At 33.0% G+C, this 22,051-nt stretch overlaps 1 protein-coding gene across 1 annotated transcript; it reads right to left on the minus strand.

Moving 5' to 3' along the window:
• Positions 1-8,413: 8,413 nt before the first annotated feature.
• On the minus strand, positions 8,414-9,952 carry LOC120092068 (expansin-A7-like). Its single transcript, XM_039050273.1, has 2 exons — positions 9,784-9,952; positions 8,414-9,042 (listed from the first exon to the last, which is right to left on the minus strand). Exons 1-2 carry the CDS (start codon positions 9,950-9,952, stop codon positions 8,414-8,416), a joined length of 798 nt encoding a protein of 265 aa, XP_038906201.1.
• Positions 9,953-22,051: the final 12,099 nt, after the last annotated feature.

The raw sequence follows: 22,051 nt of genomic DNA on the forward strand, positions 1-22,051 counted from the left end.
ATCCAATAATTAATATTATTATAAATAAATATGATAACCAACTTACCATATTATATTTATAACCTATAGTTTTAATATTTCATCCTCATGAAACATATAAACCATAATTCTTTTTCTATTTCATGGTACTTAATGTAAATTTCATTTACATTAATCCTCCACTTGATGTACCTCATACATCATACCGATCATATCATATATAATCGAATTTCCTCTTGTCAATTTGAACATTTCAAATCAACAGCAAGAAATGATTCTCACCTTGAATCTATTGAGCTACCAAGGGGACCTTATGGACCTGTAGCTTGAAACTCCAACGGTACGTGAATAACTGACTAAACTCTTTGGTCACGGGATTCAACATCCGTTAAATGTCAGGCACTCCACTAAAGACCGAAAGTTGTACACTCCTTACTACAGATATATTTTGTGTCCATATCAACTAATCAACAGTGTGATAACCCTTCACAGATCGCTCGTAAGTACAGCTGGGCCAATAACCATTATGCCCTTGTAGTTACATCTAGCTTCTTAAGTACCACTGATCCCTCTAATGAACATATGTCATAGTTCTACTATGACTGAATCCTCTCTTCCAAAGAGAAGCTGTGACCACTATATTCAAGACCCGAAATCAGCCCTTAAAGAAGTAATCTATCTACTTACCCCTACTTCGAGGAAGGAGTGAATTCCAACTTGTGTAACTGAATTCCCAACTCCCAAATTAGACAAATCCCCAAAAAGGTAGGCATGTTGAGTTGACAATCTGGCCATTCTCACCCATACTAATCAAAAGACAACCCTCAAAGGCAGGAGTTCCCAAAACACTTAGGATTGAGGTCATGTCACCTATGGTCGTTTAGGTGAGATATAAGTCTCAAGTATCAACGACATTATATAAAGGGACGAATCATCTCGTGGTCCGGTCTTATACAAACTCTTTGTTTAGGACACCCCCGCTCACATGTCTCCACATGAATGGTCAGGATCTACCATCTGTAGTAGTTCACAATACTTGTAAACCTCTACAAACCGGATCGTATCCATAGTGTCACCAGGATCAGGTATCCCTCCTTAATCCTTATACTACAGACCTTTTTAGGTTATCACTGAAGGCATGGTCCATTTGTATATCTCATATACATGCTTAAGTTTACATACAATAACCATGGAGTTTTGTTTATTGGATATGAGTAAATGTCAAATAAAATAACTCTTATTTTATTCATAACAATGTGTACAATTTACAAACTATGAGACTCTGAGAGAATTAGGACACCAATCCCAATAAATGAAGTGTTCATTAGTTCAAGAGGTTTTCAATTATGTTCTGCTAAACTTGAAAATAACTTATATGTGTTAAAACCAAATAAGGAAAAAGCTATTTTAAATATAGAGATGTTTAAAACAGTTAAAACTTAAAATAAGAAACGAAAGATTTTTCCTAAAGCCTATCTTTGGCACTTAAGACTTGGACATATAAATCTCAATAGGATTGAGAGATTAGTAAAAAAGGAACCTTAAATTAGTTTTAAGACAATTCTTTACCTCCATGTCAATCATGTCATGAAGGAAAAATGACTAAAATATCTTTTCGAGGAAAAGGTCTTAGAGCTAAAGAACTTTAGAGCTTGTACATTCAAATCTTTATGGTTTGACGAATGTTAAAGCTCGAGGAGGATATGAGTATTTCATCAGTTTTATTGATGACTATTCAAGATATGGCTATGTTTACCTGATGCATCATAAGTCTGAACTCTTGAAAAGCTCAAAGAGTACAAGGCAGATGTTGAGAACTTATTAGGTAAAAAGATTAAAACGCTTCGATCAGATTTAGGTGGTGAGTATATGGATTTATAATCCTAAAACTATTTGATAGAACATGGAATAATTTTCCAACTTATTGCACCTGGTACACAACAACAAAATGGAGTAGCAGAAAGGAGAAATAGAACCCTATTAGACATGGTTCGTTCAATGATAAGTTATGTACAGTTACCTCAATCATTTTGAGGGTATACAGTATAGACTGCAGTATATATTTTTAAACATGGTTCCCTCTTAAAGTATTTGATAATGGGCAGAAATGCACATTATTACAACGCAAAGATATAAAACAATGTAGGATTGCGACGGTAAAAATATGTAAAATCGTGTCCAAAAGCATTAAGTATAGAACATTGCGATTGCATGTGTCCATCGCATTAAAGCAGCTAATTTACGTATTTTGTGCAGGAAAATGCATTGGTGGAAGGCAGAATTTCGATCTAAGGAATTCAGCGTCCAAGCGCATTAAAAGATTGCGATCGCAAGGCTATGCGATCGTATGCGTTCGCGAAGATCTGCTCAAGAAGGTGGCTATATAGAGATGATGCATCGAGGTGAAAGCTTTATAAATCACGATGGGAATCTGAATTTAGTTGACAAGCCATTAATGACACACTGTAGCAAGTACACTCAACTTTTCGGTGTCAATTAATCTCTGCATTAGATAGAGATTTATTGACATCCCATCAGTGCCATCATTTGAGAGAAAAGCTTCTTCACCTTGATCTCTATAAATACCGAAGGCCACCATCGGAAAAGAAGCTCAGCCATATAGAGAGTTCACCATACAGAAGATATTTAGCCGTCGTTCATAGTTTTCTTACACTTAGAAGGCGAAGGCAAGTGAAGAGAGAAGACGTCGGAGGATCGATCCTGGTCATCTCGAGAGAGTTTCGGGAAGCGTTGAGAACGAAGAGAAGGTCGACTCTTGCAAAAGCAAGATTATTCTTTTAGACAGAGTAGAGAAAAACGAAGTGTAAAAGCCTTGGGAAGCAAGACATTACCACCAGGCTCCCTATCCTTACTTCCCATTGTCGTTCTGTATTCTGATTTCATTTATAAAATGGAAACTGCATCTCTACATCTGCTCACTCTCTTTACATTACACATGAGTAACTAAACTTCTGAATGGGTTGAGAAGCACTTAGCTATCATGACCTAAGATCTTCATTGTATGCGATCATCTTGTCTTATGTATGCGTCCATCACCTCTTTAGAGCTGTTCGAGAGAGAGTCTAAAGAAAGAACCTAGGCCTGAGAGAGCTAGGTTAGAATCTAGGCTTGAGAAAGTTATATTAGAACCACATAAGCAAGAGATAGAAACTTAGAGATAAGTTCTGTTTGCTAACATGCATCACATGCACCCTAGAAATAGGTTATGGTAGTATGTGGTCGCCTTGTGTATGTGTGTGTCATTCATCATCGTATAGACAAGAATAGAGGCTTAGACGTAAGTCCTATAGACATCATCACATACATCGCATGCATCCTGAAAGTAGAAGCTGTAGCATTTGCATTGAGAGATGATTTGTTGTTGTATGTGTGTAGCATGATCGCATAACATGAACGCAATCTTAGGAAGTGTTGGCTAAATCCCTTCTCAACCCGTTCCCCCACATACTCATTATAACTTTTGTTGTTATTAACTCTTTCTCAATACCGCCACATAGAATCTATACCTTAAACAAACATACCAACTAACTCATTATTTTATTTGTCACCGCAAAGAAATCTGAAATCACCGTCACACACTGTCTCCATAGTCCTTGTATTCGACCCTGGGCTTACCAGGCAACCTAGTAGGATTTATACTTGGATTTTGCTAGGAAAACTTACATGCACAACGTATACATCACCATCGCAATATACACCACTATTCCATCATATTCACAACGCACATGTTTTTTGCACCATTGTCGGGGACTACGACAGTACATATTGTGCTAACGGTAACTTTTTTTATTTTCTTTGCAGCTTTCCATCTCTGTGCACTGCCTCTCCTTTGGTAAGGGAAGAAGCGGGTGTCGTATGAGCGTATCACTAGGCAACACTCGGACTCTTTTCTTTATGAAGTTCTAGGTCTTAACGCTCTCCGCGCTGCCAGCAGCCGCAGTAATACAGAGGATGCAAGCGTTATCAGTAGCTGGTCCGAGAGGATGATCAGCCACACCTCCATTTTGTCTCTGTGGATCGAGGAAAGAAATACCTGCCGCATCTTACATATATGAAATTTGCAAATTGATTTCCTTTTTTTCAAAAAGAAATTGAAAATAGACTATTTTCTGCCAGAGTGCCACGCCTGGTAGAGCTATCGCGTGCGGGCGAAGGAGGTCTGAGAGTCATTATGAAATTCCAAGGGCTGAATGTAGACTAGCTCGTATGGACAAGCTCCTGAGCCCGATTACGACCCAGAGATTGAGAGAACTTTCCGAAGAAGAAGGAGAGACAACCACCTACATCAACAACAAGAGAGAAATCCCAACATGGTGAAGCAACTAGAAGACAGAGCACCCAACGCAAATAATGTCATAGCGAACCCCATCCTCTTGGCGAACGACTGCAATAGGCCCATCTGGGACTGTGCGTCGCCCAACCTTTATGATTTCTCACCAGGAATCATGAGGCCAGCTTTGGACGGATCGAGGTTCGAGATGAAACCAGTGATGCTGCAGATGATTCAAACTGCCAGACAGTTTGGCAGTAGGTGTGGCGAGGATCCGGACGCTCACCTCCGAAGTTTTATTGAAATCTACAATATTGTGTTCCCAAACATCTCCGCTAAAGAGGTTCAGAAACACCGTACGAGTTATGGAGAAAACGTAAAAGGTAGTTTACGTCACTTCAGAGTCTGGGATGCCTAGCACATGTGCTGGTGCAAAACCCTAAGAAATTAGAACGATGTTGTAAAGTATGTCTATTTATAGGATACCCCAAAGAAACAAAAGGTGGTCTATTTTATGATCCTTAAGAAGACAAAGTGTTTGTATCGATAAACGCGATGTTCTTTGAGGAAGACCACATAAGAAATCATCAACATTGCAATGAACTGGAATTAAATAAGATGTCTAAAAAATATATAGATAAATCAACAAAAATTGTTGATCAGACTGGTCCTTCAACAAAAATTGTTGATAAAACTGGTTCATCACATCCTTCTCATGTATTGAGAATGCCTTGACATAGTGGAATGGTTGTTCAACAGCTTGACCAATACATGGATTTAACAGAAACTCAGGTTATCATACCTGATGATGTTTTAGAGGATCCATTGACCTTCAACGGGCAAAGAACGATGTAGATAGAGACCAATGGATAAAAGCCATGAATCTTGAAATGGAGTTATATACTTCAATTTAGTTTGAAATTTGTAGATCAACCAGATGTGATAAAACCTATTAGTTGTAAATGGATCTACAAAAGAAAACGAGACCAAGCTAGTAAGGTACAGACCTACAAAGCTAGACTAGTGACAAAAGGTAACCCAAAGAAAGGGGGTAACTACGAAGAAACTTTCTCTTCTGCTGCCATGATCAAGTCTATTAGAATATTTTTATCCATTGCTGACTTTTATGATTATGAAATATGACAAATGGATGTCAATGTAGCTTTTTTGAATGGTTATCTTGAAGATAGTATTTATATATCTCAACTAGAAGGGTTTATTGAACAGGGTCAAGAGCAAAAAATTTGCAAGCTTAAAAGATCCATTTATGGGTTAAAACAAGCATCTCAGTCCTAGAATATAAGATTTGACATTACGATCAAATCCTATGGCTTTGAACAGAATGTTGACGAATCTTGTTTTTACATGAAAATAGTCAATAAGATTGTAGCTTTTCTAGTATTTTATGTTGATGATATCTACTCATTGGGAATGAGGTAGGATTCCTTGTTGACGTCAAGAGATGGCTAGCATCACAATTTCAAATGAAAGATTTAGGAGATGCATAATATGTTCTTGGAATCCAAATAGTTTGGAATCGCAAGAACATAATCCTAGCACTATCTCAAGCATCTTATATTGATAGGATGTTGTCAAGATATAAAATGCAAAATTCCAAAAGAGGTTTATTATCTTTTAGACATGAAATTCATTTGTCTAAGGAACAGTGTCTAAGACACCTCAAGAAGTTAAGAATATGAAAAGAATTCCTTATGCATCAATAGTCGGGAGTTTGATGTACGCTATGTTGTGCACATGCCCAAAGATATGCTTTACAGTCAGAATAGTCAGCAGGTTTTAGTCCAACTCTAAATATAGTCATTGGATTGTCGTTAAGAACATTCTCAAGTATCTTTGGAGAACAAGGGACTATATGCTCATGTATGGCCCTAAGGATTTGATCCTTACTGGATACACTAACTCTGAATTTCAAACCGATGTAGATTCTAGGGAATCCACTTGGGGATGAGTATTCACTCTAAATGGAGGAGTGATAGTATGGAGGAGCATCAAACAAAGTTATATTGTTGACTCCACCATGGAAACTGAATATGTAGTTGTATGTGAAGCAGCCAAAGAAGCAGTGTGGCCAAAGAAGCAGCCAAAGAAGTAGTCCAAAGAAGCAATAGGACTATAATTAACCAATTGTTTCATTAGAAGATCAGTGGAGACTTAAAGAGCAAGATGTATTACAAGGGTAAAATGGTAATTTTGACCTAGATGTGAATACGAACGACCTGTGAATGATCGACTTACTAATTATGGTTAAATCAAGTGGACAGAAATATATCTACAGTGAGGAGAGTGTAACTACTGAGCTATAGTGGTGTGTCTCGATAGTTAACGAATATTGATTAATTTGGTTTAAGGAGTTCAGTTAATTAATCTCAAATCGTTGGAGCTTATGGTCTGTAGTTCCATTAGATCCCTCTACTAGCTCGTAAAAATGATTAAACCTTAGAATAACATGTTGAGTGAATTTGAAATGTTCAAATTCGAATTAGGGTTTGTATAATTATATTTGATATAATTAACATTCAAATTGAACAAATTAAACGTTTTTTTAGAGTTGAAGGTATTTAAATTTGATTTAAATATTAATTACATGAATAAGGATTCATGTTTGAATTAAGTGTTTTATTAATTTAATATTTGATATTGAATTAATTGTTAAATTAATTAATTAAATTTATCTAATTGATTAATTAAAATAGTTTTTTTTTTCAATTTGGTAATTTCAAATTTGGATTTGAAATCGGTTTAATTCGATTTTTATTATTAAAAATTGAATTAAATGAAAAATTGAGAAATAAATTGAAAGTGGGATTTTCCCGTTTTCATTACACCTAATCCACTTAGTTTAAATGGAAAATGTGTGTCAATTTGTGATTAATTCTGAAGTGCATGAATAAGTTCTTTAAATTAAACTTATTTTATGGCATTTGGCATTCATGCAATTCCACAATTTCACATAATTTTCTAGCTTGTGTTCTTTCTAGTTTTCACATCTTCAACTAAAAAATTCATCCTTTTCTTGATCAATTTGGAGACCACACTCCTACTAAGGCCCGAGTTTATTGGAGAAGATGTCTTTGGTAGTCTACTTCAAGGATTAGAAAAGAAATTCGGGAAGATTTGACACAATTTGATTGAATCTACAAAGGTTGTATACTAGAAATCCTATTTCTGTTTTCTCCTTATAAGATGCATGTTTTTCCTTTAAAATTGATATAGTTAGAGTGCTTAGATCCTTAATTGCTTCTATATATTGAATGTCAACTTCATCACCGGAAACCTATGTCATCTTTCTCCTAAGTCTTTAAGGTAGGTCATAGCTTCCAGATAATCCAATGAGTTTTATTTCCTTTCTCAAAACTGTTCCACCAAAAATTTGCCATAGTTTGATTCAACTCACGTCATGTTCCCATCGACAATTTAATGCAAGAGGTTGTATCGACAATGAGTTTAGTTTCTAAACTTTTGCATTTTAGAGTGCTTATCAGTCTTGAGTTTATTTCTTCTTTTTTGAAAGAAATCGTGGTAGCATTAAATATTATGGTCATTGGAATAGAGCGTTGGCTTTTGGTACCTGCCGAATAATGAGTTTATTTTATTTTAAACATTTTTGTTTTTCAAAATGCATTATATAAAATAAGAAAGAAACAATGGTCTGATGATCAATTTTGATCATTCAGGTGATATAGACAAAGTACATAAATATATAACCTCATATAATTGGGTTACAATTTTATAAATATATATCAAACATTATTACAACTACCATAATTAGCACATAATCATCTCATCAGTTTTTACAAATAATTCAATGGAGTTGTTCATATACCTATAACACAAAAATTTCAAATATATAATATAGTAGTTGATCCGCTAGCTTTGAAAATGACAGAAAGCTCTAAAATGACCATATGCCATATGACATAAAAGTAGGGGTGTCCACGTTTAAGATAATGAATTCAATTCAATTCAAAATCTAAAATGAATTCATCGTAAAACATTTAAGTCAGATTGACTTAAATTATTCCCTTCTGAACACCTCACACACAGCTAAGAAATTATTCAACGTAGTTGTTATATTGTAGCTCATACTACATTGTATCAACCTCTTTGAATGATTTCTTGAGATCAACGAAAGTTGACGTTGCCATTGTAGGTCAAGCCAAACCTCCAATTAGAAGGAGCAACATTCCAAGCCGTGATGGTCTCTTTGGTTGTGTAAGAAGTGATTCTAAAAGACAAAGATTGGCCAACCAAAGATGAAAATGCTTGATATGAAGCTCCCCAATTATGGCTCATTTTGATCCATCCTGTTTTGCTACCTTTCACCCACATTCCCGACACATCTCCGCCACCGCCGACATTCATCACGTACGCCAAAAGCCAGTAACCATTTCCTTGTAATGTGAATCGAAGGCCGCCCTTTTTACCGCACGGAACTCGTCGGTACACGACGGGGATGATCCCGACCTTCCAATTGGCGATCTTCATAAAGGCTGGCTTCGACATGTCGAAGTGCACCCTCGGAGGGTTGCACCACCCACCGTTGTTGGATGGTTTCGCCCAATTCGGGGGACAAAGGTTGGTCGCCGTCACCGTCGTGAAAGCAACATTAGGGTAGCAAGCTTTGGATTGGGCGCATTTGATTTGAAAGCAAGTTCCACAAGCGTAGCCATTGTTGAAGAGGGTAGAACTTAGAGCCACCGTGTCGACGCCGTAGCCATTTGTGAATAAGTTTCCATAACCACAAGCTCCTCCTGAAATATGCAAAACCTTACCAAATCAAAAAATAGAAAAATATATAATATTTCGATTGTAATTTCTTTAAAAAAGAAAAATTAATTATAAGTTTGGTGATTGAATTTTTATATTTGTGTCAAATAAGTTTCTCAACTTTAATTAATTTTATAATAATTTTTAAAACTTTCAATTTTGTGGTAATAAATCCAGCTAAAGATCTATTTAGTAATAATTTCGTGCTAATTATTTCCTTTGAATCTTTCAATTATGATTTTCACATTTGTTTTAAGAAAATACTTGAAGATTACTCTATAACAAGTTTTAAAAAACTATCTTTTTAATATGTAGAAATTTAGTTTGATTTTTGAAAACATTAATAGAAAATAGATAACAAAAACCAACAATTAAAATCCAAATAGTTATCAGGCTAGGTCTAAACTTTCAATTTTTTATTTGATAGCTTCTTGACCTCTTTGATTTAAAAATAAAATAAAATTATGAACCTATTGGACAAAGAAACTAAGTGTTTAGCTTTGTAGTAATCATAAAATTCAATTTCATACCTAATAAATCTATTGATTTTAATAAAAGTTTAATATATCAGGAATTTTCAAAAGAAATTGAAAATTCTAGACGAGTTTGAGAACTTACTAGACCAATAATCAAAAGTTTTAAAACGTACTATATAATTATAAAGCTTGAGAGTTTAGGAGATACAAGTTATGAAAGTTTATAAACTAAATTTGAAATTTACATACCCATTGTTTCGGATGCTGTCTCATCGCCATAAAAGGTGGCATGGGCAAGCTTCCAAGGGCTTGGTCGAAAGATGGCGATCACTGATTTAATTGTAATCTCTGGCATCATAAACGAAAAGAAGAAGATCATGACGATGATAAAGCTTCGACGAGGGAAATGAGAAGCCATTGTTGTTGCTTTGTGTGTTCGTATAAGCAAAACCCAAAGGTTCTTATAAAGGGAGAGAGTTTGTAGTTAAGTTGTGAAATTTTTTGGTTGTATCATGAGTTGTAGGGTTTATTCCTATTTATAATATATGAAAAAGAGATTGGCTTCATTACTAAATTCTTGGCCCTTCGTGACCCTCACTACAATCATCAGCTTCAAAAGTCAAAGTCAATTATTTATTTATTTTTTTAATTTGCAAAAGTCAAATATAATGAGAGAGGTTATTAGAAATTGGACGTACTTGTACCTTCTAAGGCTATTCTAGTACTCGAGGGGGACGTACGGATATTTTCTTTTCAATAAATGATAATTTCATAACGAATTATAGTTTCTCGATTAGGTTAAAACACACCGTTTTTTGTCCCTAAACTTTCATGAAAGCAACAATTTGGTACTTAACTTTAGTTTTTAACAATTGAATCCACATACTTCAATTTTGTAATAGTTTAGTTTATGAACTTTAGTATGTAATAATTTAGTCTTTAACTTTCAAATTTGTAATAATTTAGTATTTGACATAAAAATTTCATCAAATTTAGATGTTCACTTTTGTTTTATGATGTAGACTATATATTTTGTAAGAATATTAGGTATTTAATTAGTTTTTTTTTATTTATTTAATGTAAAATAAATCATTACAAATTTTTAAAGTATAATGATTAAATTATTGCATAGTAAAATTTAAAGGGTAAATTTTTATAAAGCATTCATAGACTAGATTGTTGCTTGTATAAATGCTTATGAGTTAACAAATAAATTGAAATATTGAGACCAGAACATCATATCTCTTAGACAATAAATTTTGAACATACATATATTTATTTTTTTTCTTTTTCATTCTTTTAACAAAGAGATACATATATCCTTCATAACTAGCTATCATACTTGGTGAAATGGATTAAAAAAGAGAAGAAAAGAAAAGAAAAAAAAAGAAAAAACTCAATCCTCTGCATGATTGAAAACCTTTTTTTTTTTTTCACTTTTAAGTTAATTATCAATATTAATTATTTTCCGTTAAACAAATGTTAAAATAGAGGAACAATTTGGTGTAAATAATTAATAGAAAAATACATGATGCATTGTCTTAATTCAAATATATACATGTTCCAGCAACGTGAGAATATAGTTGAATTAACATGAAATTATTTGATATATCAATCTCGAGATTTAAAGTTTGATTCTCCACTCTAAACATTGTCAAAAGAAAAAACCACACATATACATAGACGCAACTTGCTATAATGTAGATCTCTTTAAAAAGATTATAAAAGCATCAGTGCTAGAAACTCGTTTTTATTAAAATAAAAATAAAAAGAAATAAGTAAAATCCTAGAAATGGACTTAAATCCTCAATTAAGAATTTTATATTTGACTCATCAAATTAGAATTCAGTTTTTAAATGTAAACTTATCATATCATATACTTCTCTTTTTAAATTATAACAATTTCTTAAAAGAAATTTGAAATTTTTGGGAGGGTCAACTGTTTATGTTAAATAATATATCACCGTCATATATAAAATATTTTATCCTACTAATGGGAAGATAGGTGTGATGTATGTGGCCTAAAATATTTATGGCTTAGTTTTTACGATAAAATTTAAATTTTGATAGAATTTATTTTTCATTAATTTAGTTTAATTAGTAAATTTGTATAAAAAAGTTTAATGAGTAAATGTTTATTAAGAAATTAAGTAATTAAAGAAAATATTATCTAAAACGATGTATTTCTTGGTTTGAGTTATTTACAATGTGTTGGATGTGGTAGAAAACTTTGTGAAATTATAGGAAAATAACATTTTTGAATAATTATATTAAATTAGCTTAGAATGTAAATGAAATATGTTGGACATGGTAGAACACTTTGAGATAAAATTTTTAATAGAAAAATAATTTTGTTTGATAAATATATTTTAATTAAATTTAAATTTTAAATATTTGACATGAAATTTAAAAGTATAGAAAGATAGGAAAAACTAATTGAATAATGGATCAATAAAATTAAAGATGATATGATTGAAATAAAAATTTTAAATTTGGAGACAATAATGCTACCTCTTTATCAAGGAAAATGAGTTTATAAATCCTCTCTATTTTAAGATGATTAAATGTTTCATTATAAAATGCTATAGTAAATTTCTCTCTCACCACGTTCATCACCAACATCGATCCTCTTCAACCACGTGTATTACTGCCATTAATGTTGAATCTACTACATTAAATACAAGAACTATTTCTCTATAATTACCACTCAAGATCTAAGGTTTCCTTCCTTTGTTTACTTCACCAAGATGGGTCTCGCTAGCCACTCCCGCGCTCATACATTGTCGAAAGAAAGAGTTTGTCCTATACATGGACAAACATTCCAGAGGATCTAAGCTTCTACTAACTGAGTGGGACCATACAAGTCCTTCTCTTTAACTGTTTCTTTGGAATCTCTGGAATGGCTTAGGACCACTTTCAGAACTTTGATTGCTACTCTAGAACAACAAGTTCTTCCTCAAAATGAGATTCCCTGACTTTTGTCTTTGGGTTGAAAAGACCCACAATAGGAAAGGAAATATTGCAAAAATATTCTCGTTGACGACAAAGGAAGAAAATTTAGTATTCTTGTCCCTGAGGATGCTGACAAAAAGGGATGGGTATCCTTTATGTCCTTGATCAACCTACGGGCCAACATCGAGGTTAAAAGAACTTTTAGCTACGGCAAGACAAGTCAAAACCCATATTATTCAACCAACTCTTCTTCAGATGAGGACAACCCAACTCGTACATAAGCTGAAGTGTTATCTCCAAGAAGCTCCTCAGACGACCTTACTAAAAAGAGGCCCACAGGCAGAGTAGAGACACATTACAACAGTGATATTTTGCTTTTTGAAGCTGACTAGGAGCTCGATTAAGACCATGTAATAATTGTAACAAAGAGGTGTTTCCCTGACGATTGGCCCAAAATCTACAAAGCTCTAAAAGCATAAGTCGATTATGATATGAAATACAAACCTTTTCATGCTGAAAAAGTCATCGTCTTCTTTGCTGATAAAAAGCAGGTTAAAATGTTATTTGTAAACAATGGCTGAGTCACTATGGAAAATATTTATGTTAAATTTGAAAAATGGATTATTTCAATTTATGCAACACAGAAACTCCTACCAAGCTACGGTGGATGGACAAAATTTAGAGAAATACCAATCTATGCATGGAACATGAACTCTTTTAAGCAGATAGGAGACATATGTGGAGGTTTCGTAAAGGTATCAAAAGAAACTCTGGAAAAGATAGATATGATTGAGGCTAAGATCAAGTTGAGGGACAACTACATTGGTTTCATACCAGCTACAATCTATATCAATGATGAAAGGGGAAATAGATTTATCATTAATACAGTTGCTCAATATGTAGGTAGGTGGCTGATTGAATGAAATCCTAAGATTCATGGTACTTTCTCCAGAAAAACGACAAAGGAATACGGTGAGTTTGATACCGAAGTAGAACAATACCACTTCATTGGAAATGTTGCAATTCTACCGATGCAATTCTAGATACTCAACCCAAGTAGATTACCAAGTCCTCCAACAAAACAAATTGGCGGTAACGGCAAAAACAACGAAGAAAGAAAAAACAAGAAATTTTCTAATTCTGATAGTATTGTGAGAGTGACAAAATCGATAAGGTGACAAAAATGGGGAAGAGGAAATTTCTAATAGCCACTGAAAAAGAAAAACATAAGGCAAATGATGAAGGGGACGGTTAAATCATGAAGAGAAAAGTTTTTTTTCCCTTGTCCAAAAATAAAACTTATTATTTTAACATTGATGTTGCACCAGCCCAACTATTGAAGAAACGAAGCCTATTTGGCCCAAAGGCCTATCAAAGCCGAAAAAGATGGTTTATAGGGCCAAAAGGTCATTTTCAGCTAAGACAAACGCAACAGCCCAAGAAATCCAACCTTACACAAGTGGGCCAAACGAATCTGAGATTTCTCTTACGATTGATTTGGGCCCTATATCCCCAATTTCGGATATGTGCTTGTCAGATGCAATGATATCTAGCCCAAGTACAACTTTGGCCATCGATACCCAACCTTCTCCAACTCAATCTGAGATCATGAAAAGTAGTATCACTGCTTTGTTGAAGACACCAGTTGAAGATAAGAAACAAGTTGAAACAAGGAAGAAAGAGAGAGATTTTAAGAAAGAACTTGCGGTATGGCAAGGAAGCACAATCTTTGACTGGTTGATGCCATACATTTGGATTCTCAGATGAGCTACACAGGCTTCTAAAAACAAATCGATGAGGATATAAGTGGCTTTATTGTAGCACAAGCGTAGCGTCAAATTATAATATAGTAAAATGGTCATGAGACTGAGTATCGTCCTCTGAGAAATTGGTTTGACTCTTTTAGCTATTCAGAGATTCTTCTAATTTTATTTAAGGTACCGGACTGTGATGACAACCTAACTAATCTAATTCTAAAAAGCAAGAAAAGATAAAACTATGGTAACACTAGACAAAGACACGTTCTAGGGTATGATTTTGCTAAACGGATTAACTAAATTAATTATTTTGACCTTAGATTGATTCATACAAATTATAGATCTAGAAGTCTTTTATCCAAGTATCCTCTCTCGAGCTCAACCCTTTCTAATGACTAACCATTGACCCAAATCTCTTCTATCACTTGATTAGCCACATCATTAAGCTCCTCCATCAACAATCTCCTATCACTCTCGTGCATACTCGATTCACAGTTTAACATGCTAGATCCAACCTAACGCCTTCTCTCTCGAGACAAACATTAAGTAAAGAACATTCAATTAGTGATCCTTTAATCAAAAGCATTAAGAACAAACATGTTAAAATAATTATGCATAAATTCAATCCAAAAAACAACCAATTCAGTTTTCACAATCCATAAGACTACATCAACACCCTAGAAACACAAATCGGTCACTCATGGTTACAGCGCAAACATAGACTATTCATGAGGTTTCCAAACACAAAGGATAGGAAATAAAAGAAGGAAGAAATTGCAAGCCATGTTCTTGACTCTCATCCTCGAATCCGGAATCACAACCCAACAATCTCTTCAAATCTTCGATCCTTTGAAGCTCCGAGATGCCGCCTCTGTCCAAAATTAAACTCCTCAGGGAAGCCTCTCCGAAATATTTCTTTACGCACTCAAAAATAGCCCTAAAAGTGCCTCAATTGTCCTCTTTTAGCCTCCTTGAATCAAATCGGCCAAAAACTGCTTACGCTGCAACCAGCGTTGCAACACTGGTGTTAAATCATACATAGCGCGCCTCTTCTAATCGTAGCGTCGCAACGTTGCAAGCATCATTGCAATGCTGGCCTGCTTTTAGATGCTCTCTGCCTTCGATTTCCGAATTTTCGTTCCTTTTTCTCCATTGATCAATGCACTAGGTCAAAACTTTGACCTTCTTAAGGGTATTTTGATCATTAATCTTCCAAAATTGCTTGTTCTCATCTAATTTCTCAATTTCCTACAATCAAACATTAGAAGCATCAAAGATCTTAAATTAAGCATAAAACTAACTAAATTCTAAGCCCAGAAAACGCACTTTTTGGATGCGTTTCAGTAATCCATGAAAGTTCTGATGTGGAATGTAAGAGGGTTAGGCTCTCCCTTCAAAAGAGCCTTAATAAAATAAACTGTTGCTAGCTACTGTCTCGACTTTCTTCTTCTTTCTGAAACTAAGCTCAATAATGTATAAAAAAAATTGATAAAATCAAATTGGAGCTCTATATGCATAAAGTGGTTGAGTATAAATGCTAATGGTATATCTTGTGGTATATTGCTTATGTGGGATGATCTCAGACACACAATTATCAATCACATTGAAATATATTTCTCCATATCTGCTAATGTCCTATTATCTGAAGGTTTCAGTTGGTGGATGGCAGCTATCTATGGCCCGGCAAAACGTAAAGATAGAAATAAATTTGTGAAGAACTTGATGATCATAAGTCCAATTGTGCACCAAATTGGCTTATTAGGGGTGATTTTAACGTTATTCGTTGAGCTAGTGAAATATCCATCGCAAATCCTGCTAAATACAGCATGAAGAAATTCAGTGACTTCATCATCAGAAATAATCTTACTAACCCTTTTTTATCGAATGGTAAGTTCACGTGGTCAAACTTGAGATCTCAGGCTGTATTATCAAGGCTGGATAAGTTCTTATATATATCTCAATGGGAAACAAAGTTTAATACACATTACCCCATAATGTTATCACATATTACCTCTAATCATTTTCCTTAAGTGCTTGAAACGGTTTAGCTCAATTGGGGACCTTGTCCTTTCCGTTTCATCAACACAAATCTTGAATCACACAGTTTCAATAAAAACATAAATGATTGGTGAACTAATACGTATTAGAATGATTTCTTGGGATACATATTCATTAGACGACTCTAAAAACTATCCTAGGCCATAAAGAATTGGCAAAATAGACAAAAATCAATGACTGAAGAAGATAAAAGAGCTTGGATCAAAGAGATAGACTGTATAGACCTCTTAAGTGCACTAAGAGCTCAGTGACTTGGATAACGGACAAAGAACAACTCTCAAAGCTTATTTTAGTGTAGAAGCTACTAGAGAATTGCAATATTGGGTTCAAAGATATAAAAACTGTGGCTTATGAGGGAAATTAAAACTCTTCTTTTTTCCACAAAATTTGCACTGCAAGATAGAGATGGAGCTACATAACAAAGATAATTGATGAGATGGCATAAGTTATACAAAAATGAGTTGATTAATAAAGTGTTCACTAAACATTTCAATAATATCTATACTCGGAATGAGAGTGACCGTTGATTTATTAACAATTTGGAATGGTCTCTATCAGTAATACATAGAGACAGCAGTTATGCTCTCCTTTTAGTGAATATGAGATTCACAATGCTTTATTCTCGATTGGCAATAACAAAGCCCCTGGTCCAGATGGCTTCACTATGGATTTTTAAAAAAAAATCATGGAACACTTTCAATGCTAATTATTTGGAAGTATTCTAAGATTTTTTTAAAAAGTGTGGTGAATTGCAATGTCAATGATACCTACGTAGCTCTTATTGCCAAGAAAGTCAAGTGTAACAAAGCATTAGATTACAGACCTATCAACCTCATTACTTCTCTATACAAAGTCATTGCTAAAATGCTTGCCGTCTGACTCAAACAAACGTTTCCTTTCACAATTGCTGAAATTTAATTGGCTTTTAGAAAAGAAAAATAGATTACTGATGCTATTTTAATGGCAAATGAAGCAATTGATTATTGGTGAATAAAAAAAGATAGAGGTTTTGTGATTAAGCTGGATATTGAAAAGGCTTTTGCTAAAATCAGTTGGAAGTTTATTAACTATATGTTCCTTAAAAAAGGTAGATGGATGAAAGCCTACTTTTCAAGCGTGCAATATTCCATTCTCATAAATGGAAAATCTCGCTGACACATCAAACTTACCAGAGGCATAAGACAAGGTGACCCTCTATGCTCATTTATTTTTGTTATTGCAAGGGATTATACCAGTAGATTATTGCATACTTTTGAACAATAGAGGCAAATAAGAGGGGTTTATTTATCTAAAAATTTCATCTCACTCATCTACTCTTTGCAAACGACATACTAATTTTTGTGGAAGATAACGATGCCTATTTGATGAATGCTTTTAACATTATTAAGACATTCGACCGGGCAACTGACCTAAGCATAAATTTAGAGAAATCTATCATATCAGCCATAAATGTTGATAGTAATCGTGCAGAAGAGGTGGCTAACAGATGGGGTATAAAGCATAAGTTCTTACTAATAAATTACTTGAGAGCTCTGCTAGGAGGTAAGCTACAGGCTACTTCTTTTTGGGATACTATGTCTGAAAAAATATAAAAGAAGTTGAGTAACTGGAAATACTCTTATATTTCCAAAGGGGGTAGACTTACCCTCACAAGCTACTCTTACAAGCCTATCGACATACATGCTTTCTATTTTTAAAGCTCTTAAATCAGTTTATAAAAATGTTAAGAAGCTTTGGAGAAACTATTTATGAAAAGACAACAATGGAGGCTACAACTCTTATTTAGTAAGATGGTCAATAGTCTCCCCTCCTAAAGATAAATGTGGGCTTGGCATATACAATATGGAGGACACTAACTTTGCCTTGCTTTGCAAATGACTTTGGCACTTCCACAACGAAAACAACCCTCTTTAAAAGAGATTGATCTTAGCCAAATACACACATTCATATATTGGTGAAATTCCTGTTGTTGGTAAACACAATTGTTTGAAATCTCCTTAGGGCTCCATTATTGTTAAAAGTATTGATTGGTTCAATGCTAATTCTTCTTGGAAGATTAACAGAGGTGAAAATATTTCTTTTTGAAAAGGTAGTTGAACATAAAAAGTCCTTTGGTTGAGACTATTCCCCGACTTTTTGCATTATCAAATATACCAAATAGCTCTATTAAGGAGGCTTGGAATGAAGAGAGGTTGGATTTGGATATTCAACCTAGAAGATCTCTTTGGTAGAGGGAGGTTGAGCAGTGGAACAATGTTAAAATTCACCTAATTGCTCTTTGAATTAAGAATAGGTTTGATAGGCCCATTTGGAGGTTAGGTAGTAATGGTGCTTTCAAGGTACCGATCATAAAGGAGAATATGTTCACTCAAAACAGCAATGCCAGCTCCCAAAAGAATCCAAACATGTTTAAGAATATTTGGAAGACCAGCATCCCCAAAAAATTTAAGTTTTTTCTTTGCCACACCAAAGGTTAAACACTGTGGATGTTCTGCAAAAGAAGCCCCCAAACCAAATGTTTAACCCAAATTGGTGTCCTATATGTAAAAAGCACACTAAAACCATGGAGCACATATTTATTCACTGCCAGTTGGCTTCTTCCCTCGGGACAATGATGAACAATTTGCTAGGCTAGCAAAAATAATTTAACACTATTAAGGAGCTAGATGATGCCATATGTATGATCATAAATGCTTCTAGAAAAGATATCATCATCTTTAACACTGCAACAACGATATTATAGACTATTTGGATTGAGTGACACAACCGCACTTTCAAATATCTCAACAAAAGTGTCATTAACCTCTGGGACAATACCTACTCTCTGTCAAGATGCTGGTCACATAGAAACAAACTCTTCAAGGATTATAGCTCTTCCATTATTGTCATTAATCTTCGGGCTTTTTGTAAATTTGATCTCTTTATCATTGTAATTACGGGATTATCTCTAGCCCTCTACAAACTTCTTATATTATCTCCTTTGTGCTTAATGATATATCTTTCGGGAAATGATGAGGGTGTTAAGAAGGTGCCACCTAGTGGAGATGTTCCGGTGCACCCCCAACCCATTCTATCCTTTTTAAAAGAAAAATGTTCCATTTACAAATAACCCAAAAAATTTAATTTATGTTTTTGTTAAAAAATAATAATAATAATAATAATCTCTCGTGCAAGAGAAAGAATCTCTTTTACATTTTGAAAATGAAATTTGGGCCAAACAAAAAAAACAAAATGATTTGTACTTTATTTATTCTATAAAATGGTGCTCATCATTTATATGAAATGGTATGCATGAGTTTAAAATTGGAAAACTAATACTAAAACAAGAGAAAAAAAACCAAAATTGTAAAAGAAAAGAAAAATTAAAAATTAAAACAAAAATTAAAATCTACAAAATTTTGTTTCCCTTATCGTGTTTGTCGAAGAAGTATAAAATTGGAAAAGAAAAATTATAAAGATTAAAAAAAAAAAAAAAAAGTTGGTACAAAGTAAAAAGAAGCTTTATTTCTTAAAACCATTAATTAGTCTGTGTCTTGATAATCACTGGCACTTCCTTTGATCATGATTTCGTTTTTTAGTTTTTGTTGGTTTCGGGTTTTCATATTTCTTTGAGAAACAAAATTCCTCATTAAATAGATCTAAAAAGAAAAAATATTTTTTGAAACTATTTTTTAGTTTCCAAAACTTAAATTAATTTTTATAATATTAGTAGAAAGTGTATAACAAAATATAGAAATTTATTGATAAAACTAATGTTTATAAGATTAAGTTTCAAAAGTCAAAAACTAAAAACCAAATGGTTAGTTTTGGTTTTTTTTATTTTTTCATTTTTAGTTTTTCTTTATCCAACTTTTACTTATATGTTCAAAAGCCACAACATGTTATGAAAACTAAAAAAGAAGAAAAGAAATAAATAAATAAATAAAAGTATTTTTAAAATTTTATTTTTGTTTTTAGAATTTGATTAAAAATCTAAACTTTAACAAATTGGATGAAAATATAAATGGAGAATTGTGATGAAAAACTATTTAAATTTGACTAAATGTTAGTAATATGTGTATAATAAAATTATACACATTCTATAAAGAAAACACGCATTTATTTAAAATATTTTTAATTTATTGTACAAACACTCCTTTACCATATAAACCGATAAAAATGGTAAATTTATGATACTTAACTTTCATTTTCTATATGTAGTTGTTTGCATTACTCATTTATATGTTATTTATGCTCGTTTTTTATTAGGTATAATATCGATATATTTATCAATTGAATAAAAAGGGTATATGTAAGTGATATTTAGTTTTTGTTTTCTATCCATAATTATTTGTTAACCTATTTAGATATCATTATGTCTATTACTAATTTAAGCTAATTAAACAATTAATCTATTACTAGTCAACAACATATTTCATTAGTAGACTTAAAATTTGTCTTTAAAAATCGTCGTGTATCAATATTATCAATAATAGTTATTTATTGACAATAAACTAAAGAAAGTGTGAATGTCAAATTATTATTATAAATAAATAATAGTAATTTTGTTGTTTGTCGGTCCATTTTATTATAATATAAATAATAAAAGTCCACTACGTGCTCACAAGTCACAAGTACATCTCAAACCTTTTTGTTCTTTATTATTATTATTATTATTTTAGGGTTTTTTTTCTTTTGGTAACTCAAAATGTTCAATGCACTAAAATAATATATATGAGCCATGATAAATGCCGTAGATTTATCAGCATAGGTCAGCTTTCACACTTTATTTTTCTAGTTTTGTTAATGCAATATTTATACTCTATTTTTAATTATTTTTTGAAAAAATATTTTTTCATATTTTCGACTTCGATTTTTTTTTTTTATTCAATTAAAGTGAGATTAGATCACGATTTGTTCTATAATTTCATATAAGACTGTTAAAAGTAATGCAATCACATCACACTAATAAAACCGATCATAAGTCCATTTAATCCTTTTGAGCGTATTATGAACTTCGTGCAATATACGAGTGTGTCATTTAATTCACATGTAAATGTTTGTGCAATAAAAACTTTTGTTCTTAAACCATGTTCAATTAGAGAGTATAGCAGGGAACATTCCTACATGACCATGACCTCGAATATCCAAAGCGTGAAGTGTGCACGTGTTAGCTTTATGCTTTGCTCCATAAAGTGCTAGTTTGGATGATTGAGTATTATCCTTCTTAATACTCCAATAAAGATTTTTCATTGATGAAATCATGAAATTAAACAACCCATTAGAGAAACAGTAGAGCTTAAGTACCAATAAATGGAATTAGCTAGGTAAATAGTAGTTTTGTCTAGTTAGAACAGTGTATCACTTCGCAAAGGGTCACATGATCGTCCGTTTATAGTTATACCTATATATGAACGTACATAATTTTTCTAGAGTGCATGAGATCAATGCAATTTAATATATGATAAAATTAACTTTGAATTATTTTTTTTTATTATAATTTATTTAAATATGAGAATTTGATTCAAAGACCTCTTACTTGTTAATACATATTTTATGTTAGTGGACTTAAGCCTACTTTGGCACCTTTGAGTTATCGGATGATTAATTAATTTAAAGTCTTTACTTAATCAATTTTGGGTCATTGAGGCTCAAAGTTATAGGTCCAAGGTCCCACGTTAGCTCGTTTATTAGTGCTACCAAACTTTTTGTTTAAATTAGAAAAATAATTTTGATTATTCAGGCCACATTTGGTAACTATTTGATTCTTT

Source organism: Benincasa hispida, chromosome 11 (assembly GCF_027475165.1).
Source record: "Benincasa hispida cultivar pf3 chromosome 11, pf3_genome.v1.1, whole genome shotgun sequence".
Taxonomy (NCBI): domain Eukaryota; kingdom Viridiplantae; phylum Streptophyta; class Magnoliopsida; order Cucurbitales; family Cucurbitaceae; genus Benincasa; species Benincasa hispida.

Bases quoted from the DNA above. Each gene is read 5' to 3' on its own strand.
- LOC120092068 (XM_039050273.1), bottom strand. From the start codon at position 9,952: ATGGCTTCTCATTTCCCTCGTCGAAGCTTTATCATCGTCATGATCTTC. The intron at 9,043-9,783 runs GTATGTAAATTT...TGCATATTTCAG, and splicing joins GACAGCATCCGAAACAATGG to GAGGAGCTTGTGGTTATGGA.